Source organism: Diceros bicornis, chromosome 6, assembly GCF_020826845.1.
Source record: "Diceros bicornis minor isolate mBicDic1 chromosome 6, mDicBic1.mat.cur, whole genome shotgun sequence".
In the NCBI taxonomy this organism is placed as follows: Eukaryota; Metazoa; Chordata; class Mammalia; order Perissodactyla; family Rhinocerotidae; genus Diceros; species Diceros bicornis.
This window is the reverse complement of record NC_080745.1, coordinates 26454419-26472719: the sequence shown is the minus strand read 5'-3', so window position 1 is coordinate 26472719 and position 18301 is coordinate 26454419. Positions and strand designations below refer to the sequence as shown.

Genomic DNA, 18301 nt, shown 5'->3' with positions numbered 1-18301 from the left:
CCCGTAAAAATATTTACGAGTCAACAAAAATCCATCCACCTTCCTCAACCTCGACTCTCACAGAAGAACCAGGCTGGTCCCCTCACCGTCCTCGAGCGTACAGATGCCCCCACTACGAAGTGTCCTCGTCGCCTGTTGGGTTTTAAGACCCTCCCCTCCGGCTTTCCTTGCACGTGTATTAAAGTACATCGCACTCTTATTGGTCCTCTGCACTATAAGCAGCTTGAGTGCCTAGGTCTGCTTTTGCACTGAGGCTCACGTTGGGAAATGAAGTCTTCCCCTTCTCAAAGTTATCCAAATTTCACTATTCGCCAACCACCTCCTCCACAACGCCTTCCAGAACTGCACTGACCCGCAGCGACGTCCTCCTCCAGCAGTGTTCCTACGCCTCAGCCCTGTGCTGGACACCGGGACGTTGGGTAACAAAACCCGCCCCAGGCTGGGTGGCCCCGGCCGCAGACCTCGCCCCACGCCCTCTCCCGCTCTGTCCTCCAGCGGCATCCTTACGCCGGGCATCGTGTGATCGCGTCTGCGCGCTCCGCCCTGTCTGCCGGCGTAAGAAAGGGCTCGCCTCGCGTCTAGGTTCTTACTGGAGGGGACTGAAAAGCGCGAAAAAGCTCCCCGCGCGGCAGTGCGCAGGCTCAGCGGCACTTCTGCTCTGCTCCGCCGGGACCCTGGCAACTCGGGGCGCGCGCGGCTGCCGGGTGGTGGCGCTGGGGAGAAGGCTCCCGAGGGTGTGGGGGCTGCGGGGGGTGATGCAGGGCCCGGCGGGCTGAGGGGCGCGGCGCTGGACGGCATGGGGCGGGCGTGGCGGGGCGTGCGCGAGGGGCGCCGGCCCGCGGGGAAGGGTGACGGGAGTGACAGCGGGCGGGGCGCGGGCGGCCTCGCGTGCACGCCTTCCGCTCGGCCAGGCGGGGGTGGTGGACGGGCTCGGAGCGCCGGGCGGGCGGGCTGAGGCGCTCCGGTCGGACGCGGCGCCATGCGTGGCCCCCCTGCCTGGCCGCTGCTTCTGCTCGTGCGGCGGGGCCCGGCTGTCTGCGCCCCGCTCTCCCGGCCGCAGCCGGCGGGCCTGAGGACGGCGCGGCCCTGGGGCGCGGGGCCGGGGCTCCTGGGCGGTGCCAGAGCCGCGCGCCGCTGGGCCAGCAGCTGCCCGGGTGGGGGTCCCGACGGCCTGGGAGGCGGAGCGGGCCTGGCGCGGCTTTTGGGGCTGTGGACGCGGTCCCCCGGCGCCGGCAGGTGCAGGCTGCTGGCCGGGCTCGGTGCTCCCGGGCTTCCGCGCACGGGGCTCCCGGGCGGCCCAGCCGGCGCGGTCCGGGAGGGAGGCGAGGCCTGGCGGCGTGGGCCGGCGTTGCCTGCGGCCGCGGCGACTCCCAAGGACGACTCTCGGCTGCGGCCCGCGGCGGCCGGGCGCTCGGAGGCCCGGAAGCTCCTGGGGCTGACTTACCCCGAGCGCCGGAGGCTGGCAGGTAGGACCGTCTTCCCCTGCTGGCTGGCGCACCTTACGGAGCGCGTGGTCCCGGGTTACCAGAGGGGACACTGCGGGGGCGGCGGAGAGACTCAGGGCCAGCTGCAGCACCCGGAGGAGGGACGGGGTGGCCTTCTACCTGGGGAGTTCAACAGAGAAGTGCTGGACAGAGCGCTCAGCTCGCTGTAGCATTGTCAAGCCTTTCAGCTTAACGGAGAGTCTGTTCGCATGTGTGTTTTATGTTTTGTTTTCTTAGCTTGACACACGTTATACAAGTGGAGCAGTATCTCATTTTGAGAATCTTTGGGTCTTTCCTGCTTTGGCTTTGCCAGCATTCTCAGAATGAGCTGGGGGTTTTGTTCCCTCTCTTTTTAAAATTCATTCTAGCCAAAAAACACCCATTTTGTATTATGCACCTAGACTATTTTTTAAAAACGTTGTTTGCTTTAGGCAAGTTTATTAAACAGTCAACAGTATTTTTGCTATGTGAACGAAGTCTAAAACCCTTAGATGTGGCTCGTGTTTTTGCCTTCCTGTGTGGTGAGCAGGAAGTTACTAGGCACTTTTTGGAACAGTCAACAGTGGTCATGATCAGTGATCTGTGACCCCCCAGCAGCTTTGAGAGACTGTAGATCATAACCCATCTAAATCGTAGTTGAGGAGCCGCCCGGTGGCTCAAGCGGTTTAAGTGCGTGCGCTCTGCTGCGGTGGCCCGGGGTTCGCGGGTTCGGATCCGGAGCGCGCGCCGACGCACTGCTTGTTGAGCCGTGCTGTGGCGGTGTCCCAGATAAAGTAGAGGAAGATGGGCACACAGGTTTGCTCAGAGCCAGTCTTCCTCAGAAAAAAGAGGAGGATTGGCATCAGATGTTAGCTCAGGGCTGATCTACCTCACACACGAAAAATAAATAAAACATCATAGTTGAGTAACTTTTTAAAGAAATCAAAAAGAATTGTTTTAGAAACAAAATCCAGATAAACAGAAAGATTTTCTATGGTTCCTCAAATTTAGCTGTAAGTGGAGAAATGTTTAAATGCAAGGGCCTTGTAAGATCTAAAAGTTTTTGAGATTTTTCTAAATTTTCATTTCTTTAATAAATATTTATTGAACCCTCATTGTGTGCTAGGCCCTGGGGTTACTGTGGTGAACAGAAAGAAAGGTGGTTCCTGCTCCTCTTGGGGCTTCTAGCTTATGAAGGGAGAAACATTAATGAAATGATCATATGGCTGGAGATAGAACTGCAGCTGTGATGAGGGTGGAATGAGGGCCTGTGAGGTTGTCAGGTGCAACGGTTAAAACAGGAGACTCCTACATTCTCCGCTCTAAATCCATTGCTCCTGGAGAGTGCTCTGTGGTTTGGGCAGGTTGGTGCTGTGGAGGAGGGCAGTTAGAGTGGGAACATTTTACCTCTCACTGACTGTTAGAGCTTAGGGGGATTCTTGGTATCACTGAGGTATGAAGAAGACTATTTTGTCGCTCAGTTGGTTGTATGTAGATTTTCATGGAAATAAAGATCTTTTCCTGTCTTAAAATTTTGAGCCTAGGAGCTCTCCCTGGACTATGAGCTGCTTGAGACAGGGGCTGTGTCTGATTCATTCCTCTTTCTGTCTCTAATTCTTAGCATGTGTGTGGCACAGAGCAGGGGCTCAGGGTGCCTTCGAAGAAAGAATAAATGATGGTATGACCAGGCCCAGATCAAGGCCTAAATTTAGAGACCCCCAAGCACTGGAGGGTGTGTCCACCATTCCCATATGCAACTCAAAACATGAGGAAATCCAGTTTCATTTTGTTTCTGAAATATTAGATGTCAACAAGGTTTTTTAGATGTCAGGCTTTGCTGGTACCTGCACGTGCTCAGCCGTGTTGGGTAGCCCTGCCCTGCCTCTCCCATAACCATCGTCCCGGCTATGACCATCGTCCTGGTACTCTCTTGCCCTGTTCCCACATGTCCTGTCATGCTAGTATGTTGAGAAGACAGCCTAACACAAGGCAGGAGCTGTGCCTCCTTTTATTTAAGAAGGGGAGCTGTTTTGATCTGCTGCATTGAATAATTGTGAACATCTAATTTGAGGAGGTAAGTCTGGGGTTGGTACACTATTTTTTATTTTTACCTTTTAAATAGATCATAAATACATATTATATATTATGAGGAAATCTGATGAAAAACGCTTATTAGGACATATGGTTTCCTCAGAAGTCATTTTATATGATATATTGAAGCCAGTCTGGATGTTGGCATTTGTGGGAATAAGAGGAAGTGGGGTCCATCATTAATTTGTAATTTATCATCATAAGAGCAGCCTCAGAGGTTGGCACATCTCTTTGAAATGCAAGAGATAAAGAGCAGGTGTGTGCGTGTGTGTGTGTGTGTGTGTGTGTGTGTGTGTATTTTTTAGTCAAGAGACCAGAAAGACCAGAAAACTTTGATGTGAAGTGATTTGTAACAGAAACTTTAAAGACAGGGTCTACCATTTGAAATGTTCACAGACGTGTACTGAGAACAGTTTTAGCATTCTTTCCATTCCTCTTCTACAGGAACTGTGGTCCTCTAAGCTGTCCCTTTGCCCCTCTTCCCTGAGTCTTACTTTGTGTAGGAATTTGCAACTATCTTCCTACAGCTATGCCTACAAAGTTGCTCTCTAGTCTTTGTTTGCTGATAATTCTTCATCTTATCACCTTGGCCAGAGGAGTCGTAAAGGATGCAGGAGCTCACTGAGGAGCCCTGTGTGGACTGATGGATAAGAAGTAATTTGTCAGACCCCTCTTGCTGCACCTGGCAGATAGAAGAGACTACTGAGGGCTCGAACCATCCCAATGAGTTAGGGGCAGAAACATTGCATAAAGTTGGGTCTTAGGAGTGAGCTGTGGGCCCTTAGGGTGCTGTGAGGTTATAATGATGATGCCAGCCTGGAGATCATTTGTGTGGTGGGCCTCGGCATGCAGTGGCAGCTTGCCTTCCCCACGCTTCCCAGGCAGTTTCCTAGTTCAGCTGTGGAAGGTACACATCCACCTCTCCACACCCGTGTTTTCAGTTGGGGCCTCTGTGGAGGACTTGGGAGGGCGTCTCTCACTTAAATTACTGATAAAGGCTTCTGAGGTTTGAGATTAGGGCCCTTCTTAGAACCTGAGGCCTTCCGGGAGCTTTTGCTGAATTCGTAGTTATATTTTATGAAGATAGTCCGTGGAGTGACCAGAATGAACAAAGTGATAAAACCAGTGGATGCAGTAAGCGAGGAGAGGGCAAGTAGTGCTTAGAATGGCTGTTTCCTGAAGCCCAAGTCAGGACAGAGGTTCTGACAAGGACAATACTGATGGGACAGTGAGGTGAACCTTTGAGATTGAGACTGCTCCAGAGAGCCAGGGATGTTTGCCTGCTATGGAAATGCCATATTTCAGAGAAAACATTAACATTCTATAGCCATGCTGAGAAATGTGCTAGTCAGGTTGACTGAAGTGGGAAATACACTTAATGTATTCTAGATACACCAGATTTTGAAAGGACTTAGTATGAAAAAAAATGTAAGATATCATTTTTTATGTTGATTACATGTTGATTTTGGATATGTTGGATCAAATAAAATATGTTATTAAAATTAATTTTACCTGTTCCTTTTTAGTCTTTTTAATGTGGCAACTAGAAAATTTTAAATTACATAGGTGGCTCGCATCGTATGTCTACTGCTCAGCACTGTGGTTAAAGGCAGGCCTCCATGTTGTTAGTATGGCTCAGATGCCTAACTCTTCAGCACACACTGACAGCCTGGCCTTGCACCCAGAGTGCCAGTGCTCAGATCTTTGTTCTACAGATTACTCCGTGAACCCGAGAAGTTTCCCAAACTCTCTGCTTCCTGCTAGTCTGTAAGCCCCTCGTGTCCCCACTTCCTTCCCTGACCAGCTTGGATGCCAGGTTCCTTCTCCTCAGCCTCTTACCTGCACATTCCTCTACTCCTTGTTCCGTATGGTAACCACCTGCATCCACAAAAATGTCCTCTAGATGTCTAGAAACCAAAGTTACCTTCCCTTCCAAAGCTGCCTTTCCTCTCGTCACTTCTCTCAGAGAGTAGGACCGTTGTATGAACCCCTTTGCTGAAGCCAGAGACACGGGTCAGTCTTGACTCCCTGTGATGACAACAGTAATAAATAGCTAATATCTGTTGTTTACTGCATACTGGGCACTGTGCCAGATGCTTTACCTGTGTGTTTAATTTACTCGTCACAATGTTTCCATGAGGGAGGTATTATTTTTCTTGCCATTTTACAGGTGAAGAAGCTGAGGTGCAGAGAGCTTGAGTGACTCACGCAAGGTCAAACAGCCAGATGGCAGAGCTAGATGGTACTGACCCTGTCAGTCCCAACTTCAGAACCGGCCCTCCTCACATGCTTCCCAAATCCAACCAGTCACCACACCCTGTAGACGTGTAAAAATATCTTCAATTCTTCTCACCCTCCTTTATCCACTCTACCCTCACCCTAGTTCACCATAGTTCCCCTCTCGCCTTGAGCACCAAACAGCGTTCTAACTGTCTCTCTATCTGTGGTCGTGCTGGCCTCTAGTCCTCTCCTTTCACTCTGTGGCTGGAGTGGATCATTGAAAAACGCAAATCTGACCATAGCACTCCCCAACCTAAAGCCCTCTTAAACCTGCCTTGCTGCCAAGTCCCTATTCTACTTTGTAATCTAGATCCTGCTACCTCTCCACTGTGTTTCTCAGCACTCCTTCCTCTGCTCCACGAGGTCCCTGCTCCAGCGATGTCCTGCAGCCCTTCTGCTCCCTGGCCTGCCCTAAGCCCCAGGCCAGGCCCAGGCTGTTTTCTCTTCTTGGAATGTGGGAAGGTGAGGAAGATAGGTTTTGTCCCAGAATGTGGTTCTGCATTCTATGAACTAGGTGACTTTTGCAGCTCCCTTCCCTCTCTGTGCTTGAGTTTCCGCTCTGCAAAACCTAGAATGGGAGGGTTATTGGGAGGACTCAAGGAGATAATGCATATCAATCGCTTCAGGTGGTGGGGACTCACTGTTAGTGCTGCATCTTTGACAGTGGGGATGACAAGGGGGATAGCTGTACCTGCCTAACTTCAGATGAATCCTTAGAAGATCTGTCCCTTGTCCAGCAGGTAGTGGGCATGCTCCATGGCTTCCTCCACCCGCCCCAAACCTCTGTCCTCCCATGAGCTATCTTCCACAGCCCTTCTACCAGCAATCTACATTGTAGGTTTTCTTTCCCCTTTCTTTTGAAGGATGTTTCTTTCACTCTTTGACTGCCATGATTCAGTAGACTGAGGGTAACCAAAAGACACTTTAAGCTCTCTGTCAAGACACAGATAACAGAAGTTGCTGGGATCCCATCAGGCAAGAATCAGAGCAAGCAGAAGGCTTACCCCCGGAGAAAAGGTGGAGAGAATTTCAGGATTACAATGTGCTCAGCAAGTTGGGTTTAGGGAGGAATCTGAAACAATAGTTATAGTGCAAGTCTAAATTATTCATTAATGTCGAAGACAGTAATATATAATAAAACCTTGATTAACAAGAATCCAACTAACTGAAAGCTGAAAAAATCTTTTATTTTACTCTTGTCCACATTCAACTTGTAGGAGAAAGAGGCAAATGGCAATAAAACAAGATGATAATCTTTTTTTTTTTTTAATTAAAAGGATAAAGGGGATATCCTGGAATGAGTTTGGATTTAGTTAAATTCCTTCCTCTTTGTGATCATCCTCATTACTATGTAAGAACTAGTGTTCAGAATCAAAATCATGGGACATTTCATTCATGAAATAGAGATTCTTATTTTGGAATCATAACTTTGACTTAGAACTGGAGGAGGGAGGAGAAATGGACCTTTACAGCACTTGACGTACAGACTAGAGAGATTAGCTACCAGTGAAAGATGAAACAGAGGCTTTTTGGATTAACCTCTAGTTCCCCAGGACGCCTGTTTCTGGATGATGCTGCCGTATTGCTCTGTGTCCTGCAGAGCCCTGAGTTAGACGCTTCCCTGCCCTCTGGATGCTCAGTCCCTCTTGGCATTTTAAAACAAGACCCCGGTCTTACATCAGAAAGAAATGGCCCTTGGCCTGGTTCACATTATTCAGTTAAGTTGTGATTATGGGATTTGAAACCAGGCATGTGGACTTTCTGGCTCTGTGCAAAGGAGTCATTTCCACGTGGACCTTCTGAGCCGCCAGATCTTACGTTCCTGTTTAGGCTATCGAAGAACTTGGATACCCTTTTTTTAATGAATTTTTTTATTGAGGTCACATTGGTTTATAACATTATATAAATTTCAGGTGTACAACATTATATTTCGATTTGTGTATAGACTACGTGGTGTTCATCACCAAAAGTCTAGTTGCCATCCGTCACTGGACGTATCTGCCCCTTGATCCCCTTCGCCTTCCTCCCTTCCCCTCTGGTAACCACCAGTCTGTTCTCTGTCTATGTGTTTGTTTGATGGTGTTGTTTTTTTATCTTCCACATATGAGTAAAGTCATACAATATTTGACTTTCTCCATCTGATTTATTTCGCTTGGCATAATACTCTCAAGGTCCATCCATGTTGTCACAAATGGCAAGATTTCATCTTTTTTATGGCTGAGTAGTGTAGATATATACCACATCTTCTTTATCCATTCACCCATTGATGAGTGGTCTGATACACTTTTATGCCTCCTTTGCCAAAATTCAATTTACTCATTCACTCAACAAATATTTATTAAGCTTTTACTCTACGTGTCTGTCCCTGTAGACGGTGGGGATATAGCAGTGAACCGAACAGACAGCAGTCGTTTGTGTCCTAATGGAGAGAGAGACAGTAAACAAGTGAAGCATTTAGAGTACCGGAAGGGGGGAAGTGCTGGGAGGAGAATGGAGAGGGAGTGAGGCAGGCAGTGTTAGGTATGTGTATTTTACATTAGGTGGTCAGAGCAGACCATCTTGAGAAGAGGATATTAGATGATCTCAAGGAGGCAACAAGAGAGCGATGGTGTGAAATGTTGCCTACTTCAAAGGCTCATGTTTCTCCCAGAGCTCTTTGCCAACTAAATAACCAGTTGGCACTGAGTTGTTCTCTGCTCTTTTTATTAGGTTACATAAAAGTAATACCTTTAACTGAAGTGTTCGCATCAGGTAAAACACAAGGAGAGAAGCAGCTGCTGTTTGCAGGATGCTGGGAGCTCCCACCTCTCGGGGCTCAGTCCCATGCTGTGTTCCCCTGGGAGCCTCGCCAGTGACTCTAATGGTGGCACTAGCTGGTTCCTAACAAGACCAAACTCAAAAGGTACACAGTGGCACGCCTGCCCCTAGCCACCCAGTGCCACTCTTCAGAGGAACCTGTGTTACCTGTTTCTTTAACTCTCCCCGAGACGTTCTGTGCATATGCAGACTTGAAAGACCAACGGGTACTAACAGTGTATCTTGGTGGATTGCTTCACGTCGTCAGTACCTATAGAGTCACCTCATTCTTTTTTTTTTTTTGAGGAAGACCAGCGCTGAGCTAACATCCGATGCCAATCCTCCTCTTTTTGCTGAGAAAGATTGGCTCTGGGCTGACATTCTTGTCCATCTTCCTCTACTTTATATGGGATGCCACCACAGCATGGCTTGACAAGCGGTGCATCAGTGCGCACCTGGGATCTGAACCTGTGAACCCAGAGCCACCCAAGCGGAGCACGCACACTTAACTGCTACACCACCAGGCCAGCCTCTTGCCTCATTCTTTTTAATCACTGCACAATATTTATAAAATAAATGCTCCATGATTGATTTGACTTGCTCCCCATTGATGGATGTGTGGGATATTTTGAATCTTTCGCTGGTATAAGCAATGCCGCAGTGAACATCCTTAAATGTACGTGTTTGCACGCACATGTGGGAGAGTATGGTGTAAGTTAAGTTCATAGAGGTGGAATTGCTAGATCACAGGCAATGTGCATTTACATTTTGACTAGTGATCAAATTGCTTTCGGTTGCAATTGTACCAGTTTGCACACCCACTAATAGTGTAAGTGCCTCTTTTCTCCTAGCTCATCAACACGGTGTGTTATCAAACTCTGATCTTTGCCAATCCAGTAGATGAAAAATGTCATATCTTTGTAGTTTAAATTTGCATTCCTCCTATTATGAGTGTGGTTATCTGTGATGTGTGTTGTTCCTAATTGGACTTTCTCAGTATTTTCTTTTCTGATAAGACTCTATCCTCTATCCCCTCTCTCTGTTTTCTAGGTGTGTGAATAATTGTGTTCTTATTTTCATATCATGCTGATATTCTGGTGGTTTATTCCTCAAAGCAATAATATTAAGAAATAACATATCCCATGTATAATGGATGCCCATAACTGCTTTCCACAGGTTATTTAAAGTGTTTTGGAATACCAGACATCATCAAGGGCTTTACCTGCATAGTTTGATCTTCAAGCTAAGATGTAGTCAGATGCCAAGGAATAACAATGTATAGCACGGATGTAGGAAAATATCATGTGAGATGAACACCCAGACCAAGAGGCCGGGAGGGAGGCCAGAATGGATTTTCGTAGTTAGCTTTCAGTTATTCCTAACAAGGAAGAAATGATCAGACCAGGGTAATGCAATAAGTCCTCTTATCTGGATACTTGGATGTAGTCAGTCCCTCCCTGCAGTCAACCTGCTTGTTCTGACCCTAGGACCCATTGGGTTCTTCCGCTTAGTCAGGAGTCCAAGAGCTAAAGGGAGGAAACTCCTAGTACCTAAGAGCGACATGTACTCTGAAAAGCTTATCAGGAAAAGAAGCCTGGTGAACTCAGCACCCTGCGCCTTTGCTGAACCATCAATGAACCTGAGAGCTGCTTGTGTTTTCTAGCTGCGGTTGGGTTTCTGGCTGTGTCCAGTGTCATCACCATGTCTGCGCCCTTCTTCCTGGGGAAGATAATCGACGTCATTTACACAAACCCCACCGTGGACTTCAGGTATGACCTGACCCGCCTCTGCATGGCGCTCAGCGGTGTGTTCCTGTGTGGTGCTGCTGCAAACGCTGTTCGTGTCTACCTCATGCAAACCTCGGGTAAGAAAGCCCCTCGTCTTGGCTGAGTGCGCCATCCCAGAGGACACATACGGGAGTCATGTGGGTTTGTTTGGGCCTTGAGTTTCATGTGCTCCAGGCCCCAGTCTTTTCCTCTCTTCCTAACATCACAGTGGGGACAAAGCCTAGCATCTGGCCAGATGTTGGAGCTATGAATTGCTTTAGATCATGCGCTCTCTTCTCAACTCTCCTTTCACAGGGACTGGAGTTGAGCTGAGGGGGAAATAAGCTATTTGTCTTATGGGAGGTTAAAGAACAGGGCCCTTGGTCAGGAGGCTGGAGATCTGGGCCTTGTTCAGGGAGCCGCAGAAACTGTTTATCTACTCCATGCTTGTGTTTCCCTGTAGGAGGAGCTGGGATGATACCTTTACGGTGTCTCCATGTTGAGGCCTAGTTGTTAACACTGAGGTGACCACCACAACGATGATGGGGCCTGGATGCCCGACTCTAAGTTGGTTACTCACCATTTGCCTAATAAAATACTCTGTGGATAATTATCCAGGTCTTGCCATTTGAAAGTTCAATACAGAAAAGGATTGCCAAGGAGGAGCAAAATTAGCTTTTGAGAAGTTAATGTAGTAAAACTTTTTTGTAAATAATACTGTTTAAAAATCTCTCGGTCATGTTTATATTTATTTCATCACTGTGTCCTCCCCTCAACATCCGCAGTCTGTAGTTACTAAGAGAGAGTTAGTGCTTGTTCCTCGTACATACCTTTCAGTGTGCCAGGGCTCCAGTGAGTCTGTTCCCACGAGATCGACACAGGGCACCAGACGTGCCTCAGAGGCTGCAGCGCTCAGAAGGGGTGCTGACATTGGGCCAAGCTGCTGTCCCCAAGCTGACGCTGTTCCTGTTTGCTTTTGCAGGTCAGCGCATTGTGAATAGGTTGAGAGCTTCCTTATTCTCCTCCATTCTGAGGCAGGAGCTTGCTTTCTTTGACAAGACTCGCACAGGAGAATTGATTAACCGCCTCTCCTCAGACACTGCACTCCTGGGGCGCTCGGTGACTGAAAACCTCTCAGATGGGCTCAGGGCCGGGGCCCAAGCTTCCGTCGGCATTGGCATGATGGTATGTCTGCCCAGCTTCCGTTGGTACCTTCTGGTCAGGGCTTGGCCTGCGCCAGGTCTCTCAGGCATGAGATGAGCTCAAGGTGAGCTGTTCTCATCACTCTGTAAGCCTGTTAGCCAAGAGCACTGCCACAGAGGCTGCAGGGATGTGGAGATTGCTTCTTCCTGTGTGGCCTCCTACACCTTCATTTCTCCAGAATGAATTCTTATCTGGAGAGTGGACCATTGCATTTGGAAAAGATTACCCTCTTGCCTGGGTTTTCTGAGAATGTGTGAAGACAGAAAAGAGCAACAGGTGGAAGGAGCCCTGTGGGTGCTGAGCAGCAGGTTAGAGGAAAGACAGGAAGTTACACCCCCCGAAAAAGGCAGTGAAGCTACCATTGCTATCGTGACAGCACCAGGGGATCATTTCCTTTCCTCTTCTTGTAAGAAGGAGAATCAATTCCATCCTCCGTACATGTGAGTAGATCTGTACTCCTTTGAAGTGAGCTCTCTCCACTCCCACAGCCTTGTTCCTTCCTTGACTGAGTGGCGTAAGCACTGTCATGTCTGCTTGCCTCGCTTCTTCTAACTGCGTTTCCCTTCAGACCAGTGGTGCTGCCCAGGAGAAATGTCATGCAAGCAACACGTATAATTTTAAATTTTCTAGTAGCCACATTTTAAAAAGCAAAAAGAAAGATGAGATGAGATTAATTTTAATAATATATTTTACTTAACCTAATATAAGAAAAATATTATCTGTTCAACATATAATTAATATAAAAATTATTAATCAGATATTTTATATTATTTTTTCATAGTAAGATTTCAAAATCTGGTGTATGTTTACACTTATGCAACATCCCAATCCACGTGCTAAATTTTCAATGGAAATACTTTATCTATATTTAGACTTCATAAAATTTGCAGTTGAAAAAGTAGATGGCCAAACCAAGTTTTCCAGACATACCTAAAAGTTTACCAATCACTGAATGGAAATGGAGTATCGGTTTTTAAATTTGAATTTTAATTAATTAAAACTAAATAAAATTTAAAATTCAGTTCCTCAGTCGCACATTTCAAGTGCTCAATAGCTATCTATATGAGACTGTCATTTTAGACAGTGCAGTTCCAGACCCCTAGAATGAGGACTGCAGCTAATCCTTTCTCACAGGTGGAAAAGCTTAGGTTTTCATCCTCTCTGTGTCCCATGTAGCATTCAGTCTAGCGCAGAAGGGCATGTCAGCCTGTAAGATCTGACTTATGAAATGGAAAACACCTTTGAAATCTCATATATTCCTAGCCAAGAGAGGAGCAAAGCCCTAGAAGAAGACCTCTCCTGCACTAAAGCACCGTTTCCAAATATTAATGGTTCTGGGGCTCAGGAATTGTTGGAAGACTCTTTTTGTAACAGTTAAAGAGAGTTCAGTGTAGGTCAGATGGCTAATCAGAGGGGGCCTGTCTTAGTCAGCTTGCACTGCTGTAACGAAGTACCACAGACTAGGGTGCTTATTTCTTACAGTTCTGGAGGGTGGAAGTCCAAGATCAAGGTGCTGACAAAGTAGATTCATTCCAAGCCCTCTTCTCTTGTCTTGTAGGTAGCCGCCATCTTGCTGTGTGCTCACATGGCCTTTCCTTGGTGCTTGTGTGGAAAGAGCGGGTTCTTTGATGTCTCCTCTTACAAGGACACTAATGCTATCAGATCAGGGCCCCACCTTTATAACCTCATTTCACCTTAATTACTTCCTTAGAGGCCCCGTCTACAAATATAGCCACACTGGGGTTAAGGCTTCAGCATATGAATATGGGGGAGACACAAATATTCAACCCATAACAGGGCCTCATGAGGTGGCACCACTCGGGACCTGGTCATTAGCTCTGGAGGAACAGACATATTCTTTGTTTTTCATAAGCTCCCTGGACCTGACTTGTAGTAGGCCTACTCACAAGAACCTAATAATCTATATTATTAGTCTATACCATACTGCTAGTTTAGTAATTTACGTTGTAGGATCTTCCTTCCTACCCTTATGATGAGTTCCTGCTATTCCAGCACTCCTCTCTGGTGACAGGGCCCTGAATTAGTCTTCAGAAAGTGATTCCTAATCAGGGAACCAGAGCGCAGGGAGATGGATGGTTCTGAGACAGTCCACCCAGGTCCTAGGGAACCCGTTGGATGTTCCTCCCCACCACAGAGGACACCCCATGTGATAGTTTACTTGAGCTGTGTTGTATTCAGGTCCCAGAATGTAGGCCTGCCTTTATTGCATCGTTGCCCTGCATGTGTCCTGCTGGTGACCATCATCCAGTGCCCTGGACTACATGGGTTGTCTGCTCAGGGAGGATTGTTCCATAAGCCGAAGGGGCCAAGTTCATTCCTGCCTCAGGGCCTTTGTGCACTTGCTCTTGCAAGACCACGTCACACCTGAGGTTATTCTCTCTCTCTTTTACCTGTTTGCTGTCTAACTCCCACCTCTCCTCTCCTCTGGGGTGAAACTGCACAGGGGTCAGTGATCTCCCCTGTGCCTAGAATAGTGTTTGCTGCATTGGGGCATTCAGGAACGAGTGATTGAATGAGTAAATGAGTGAATGATTGGTTGCTTCATCCATTACTTTGCATTTCAGTCTGCAACTTTTCCTCAGCATTTTAGGAGAGCCTCGTACTGATTATACTATTTTCTGTGCAAATGAGATTTGGCAGATTTTAATATGTTGAAGAGATGCTTATACCATTTAAAATACAATCACCAAATTGCAAGATTGACAGGAAAACCCCACTATGTTACTTCTGGAAGTTGCTTTTTTCCTCTTGGAGCAGCTCCAAGTGTTAGGAGCCTCCTGCTTATGTTGAGTCCAGATCCTTCCTCTGGGACTTCAGTTCTCTGAGCCATGCAGACAGCTCCAGCTCTTCTTCCACTTGTTAGTTATGCCGCACCTCTGCCAAGTCCTCTTTCAGCTATTTGTGTTATGATGTGGGGTTTTTTGGTCTCTTTGCCATCTTGGTCATTTCGTTGGGACACATTACTCTGGTTGTTCAGTGCCCCTGAGGTGATCCAGGCTTGAATACAGAATTCCTGGTGTGGTCTGGCCAGTGTGGAGCAGAATGGGCCTTCTTCCTTCACACCTCTCCAACCTCCCCCTTCTCTGTTGTTGAACAGCCTGGTCTGACGTGCACAGCATTGGTAAATCATGGTACTAGCAATGGTATAGCGTTGGAGGGTAAAATATTTCCACCCCTTCGTCAGCCACTCTCTGTCACATTGCTCCTGTGTAGCATGCTGAATATTCATGGAGTTTTATGAAGATTGAAGATATCTGAAAAGTTCCACCAAAACAGGATGTGCAGCTTTGAGACAGCACCTTCAAGCCAGCCTATTAATTTAAACACACACACACCTTGACAATAGGTAAGGAGAATTTCTTGCTACTCTGTGTAACAAACACCTTTTGGCTTTTGTTTTTGACAGTTTTTTGTCTCACCTCATCTGGCTACTTTCGTTTTGAGCGTGGTACCTCCAATATCCATCCTCGCTGTGATTTATGGACGATATCTACGAAAACTGACCAAAGTCACACAGGATTCCCTGGCACAAGCCGCTCAGGTAAAGGCCCCTCCCCACCCTCATGGTCTCTACTAGACTGAGCTCAGAGCCGAGGTACCAGTGGGCAGACCCTGAGGATGTGCTTAGGCTTTTCAAAAAGTACCTACTTTTCCTTACATTAGACTGCAAGATCCTAGAAACCTAAAATACTCTGCCTTCTAGACTAGGTTACTACTCACACCTCTGAGTAGATCTAACCTGACTGAACATTGTATGAACTTCTTACTTTTTATCATTGCTGTTTCTAATTTTTTTTTTTTTTTTTTTTGGTGAGGAGATCAGCCCTGAGCTAACATCCGCCAATCCTCCTCTTTTTTTTGCTGAGGAAGACGGCCCTGGGCTAACATCGGTGCCCATCTTCCTCCACTTTATATGGGACGCCGCCACAGCATGGCCCACCAAGCAGTACATCGGTGCGCGCCCGGGATCCGAACCAGCGAACCCCGGGCCGCCGCAGCGGAGCGCGCGCACTTAACCGCTTGCGCCACCGGGCCGGCCCCCATTGCTGTTTCTTATAGGATGAAAAAGCTAATTATATTTTGAAAATAGTTTCAGGATGACACTTTAGCTTTCATTAATTAATAAAGGTAGCTTTGCAATGCTGTCCAATATTGTCTTTTTAAAAATTAAAAATAATTGTTATATTTTCATGTTACAGAAACCATACATGTTTATAATTGAAAATTTGAATATATTAAAAAAAAAACACGCATAATCCTGTCTTAGAATTAACGTTATTAACATTTTGGAGTCTGTCCTTTTTATCTATCTGTTTTTTCTGCATAAAAATTTGTTTCTGGGGGCCGGCCTGGTGGCATAGTGGTTAAGTTCGTGTGGTCTGCTTTGGCAGTCCAGGGTTTGCAGGTTTGGATCCCGGGCGCAGACCTACCCCCTGCTTATCAAGCCATGCTGTGGCAGGCATCCCACATATAAAATAGAAGAAGATGGGCACAGATGTTAACTCAGGGCCAATCTTCCTCAGCAAAAGGAGGAGGATTGGCAATGGATGTTAGCTCAGGGCCAATCTTCCTTCCTTCCTTCCAAAAAAAAAAAAATGTATATATTTCTGCATCTATCTACCTACCGTTCTGTTTATCTTTCTATCTACATATACATATATATATATATATGTGTGTGTGTGTGTGTGTATTCTGTGTGTATAGACAGATATTTGTTTCCATAAATCGGATAGTTCTGCATATTCTGTAACCTGTTTTTGACTTAGTCATGTATCACGAGCCCATTTCCATTGACAGTGTCTTAAAAATGAGAACCACATTTTAATTTTGCCTTTGGAAATCTTGAAATGTGACCTGGGGCTGGCCCAGTGGCGCAAGCGGTTAAGTGCACGCATTCCACTGTGGCTGCCCAGGGTTCACTGGCCCGGATCCTGGGCGTGCACCGACGCACTGCTTGGCAAGCCATGCTGTGGCAGTGTCCCATATAAAGTGGAAGAAGATGGGCACGGATGTTAGCCCAGGGCCAGTCTTCCTCAGCAAAAAAAATGGGGAGAATTGGCAGATGTTAGCACAGGGCTGATCTTCCTCACAAAAAAAAAAAAAAAAGAAATCTTGACATGTGACCTTCCTCCTCCTGAAATGTATTTACTATTCTCCCAGCTAGCTGAGGAACGTATTGGAAATATAAGAACTGTTCGAGCTTTTGGGAAAGAAATGACTGAAATAGAAAAGTACACCAGCAAAGTGGACCAGGTGATGCAATTAGCAAGGAAAGAGGCCTTTGCTCGGGCTGGCTTCTTCGGAGCAGTAAGTAGATCATTTTGGAAAGAGTGAAAAGGGTAAATGTTATGATTGGGAGAGATTTTTATTCTGTGACTGTTGCTATAAATAGAAAATAATTCTGTTCTACTTCAAGACTAAGAATTACCTCCCTTAAAATATTTTTGTGAAAGAGGAGGAAACAAGTAAATGTAATTAAAGAAAAGACTGTGGGTGGTGAGACCAAAACAGTATGGGATGAGGCACTGATTCCAGACCACCTGCCTCTGCTTCACCTGGGAGCTGGTTAGACAGGCCAGTTCTCAGCTCCCCTCCAGACCTGCTAAACTGGAGACCCTGGGGTGGGGCCAGCAATCTGAGTTTTAACAGGCCTTCCAGGTCATTCTGATGCAGGCAGTTTGAGACCCATTGAGGATTAACTGAAATACTCAGTGTATTTCAAGAAGGAAGTATAAAAAATTGATCACAATGAACTCAAATAGGACACTGAACTAGAAAATCACCACAAGGGCAAATTCATAATATGTTCAAACTGGAAAGAGCTGTAGAGGTGATTCGATAATGGCCATGATTATTGAATGGGTGAACTGTGTATGTTTTTTTTTTTAGTTTAAATAAACTAAATAAAAATTTTAAAAAAAGAGAGAGAAAAGAAAAACATGGCTGCGCAGTGCATAGGAACCACGAACGTTTTTCTCTGAAAGAGGCTGGGAGATGGCAAGCATTCAGAGATTGTTAGACTTCTCTCCAAAAACAATGTTAGTGACCTCAGAGTTTGGGAAATAATTTTTTACTTCCTGATTTTTAAAACTGGGATGTCTATAGGTGCTTGTTACAAATGGGTTTTAGTTACCATTCACAAAGTATTCTTAAGAGAAAAAAAATTATGAAATGTCCAAAAATAAAGAAAGAAACTTTGGGAAGTTGTAGGCTGGTCATGATGGCCTGTAGTCTAATCATAGACACTAAGTACAGACAAGGATATGCAAATCACTGAAGGAAAGTCTTCAAGGCCAGAGGCCTTTATGGTACTTCCAGTTATGTAAAGCAACACACTGCAATTCCCAAGCCTTGAGCCATCCATGAAAATTAGCCTGCGTAGCTTCCAGGACACTGAGTTGAATTCAGAAACCATTAGATAAATGTTTACTCTCTTTCATAGAGAGAGGAGATCTAGAAAAGGAGAAGTCCTCTGTAGTGTAGCACAGACACAAACTGACTTCTCTTTAATGGGAGGCAAAGAGCCTGTTACACTGTGTATTTTTTGATTATGTCAGATAATCATAGGTTCGGCCACTGGATTAGTCATAGCATGAGTTTCATAATCGCCGAGCAATTGACACAGAGCTTTAAACGGTCCTTTCTCCCTGGAAGCCAGTTTATTGCCAGAATTAAGTGAAC

At 46.4% G+C, this 18301-nt stretch overlaps 1 protein-coding gene across 1 annotated transcript in view; it reads left to right on the top strand.

Annotated features, from left to right (window-relative positions):
* Positions 1–888: 888 nt before the first annotated feature.
* Positions 889–18301, top strand: part of ABCB10 (ATP binding cassette subfamily B member 10) — a 35573-nt gene continuing 18160 nt past the window's right edge. The window contains exons 1-5 of the mRNA XM_058543073.1: positions 889–1466; positions 10294–10494; positions 11379–11581; positions 15027–15161; positions 16781–16927. Coding sequence (XP_058399056.1) covers positions 980–1466; positions 10294–10494; positions 11379–11581; positions 15027–15161; positions 16781–16927 — 1173 coding nt within the window. The 5' untranslated portion in view covers positions 889–979. The remainder of the gene's footprint in view (positions 1467–10293; positions 10495–11378; positions 11582–15026; positions 15162–16780; positions 16928–18301) is intronic.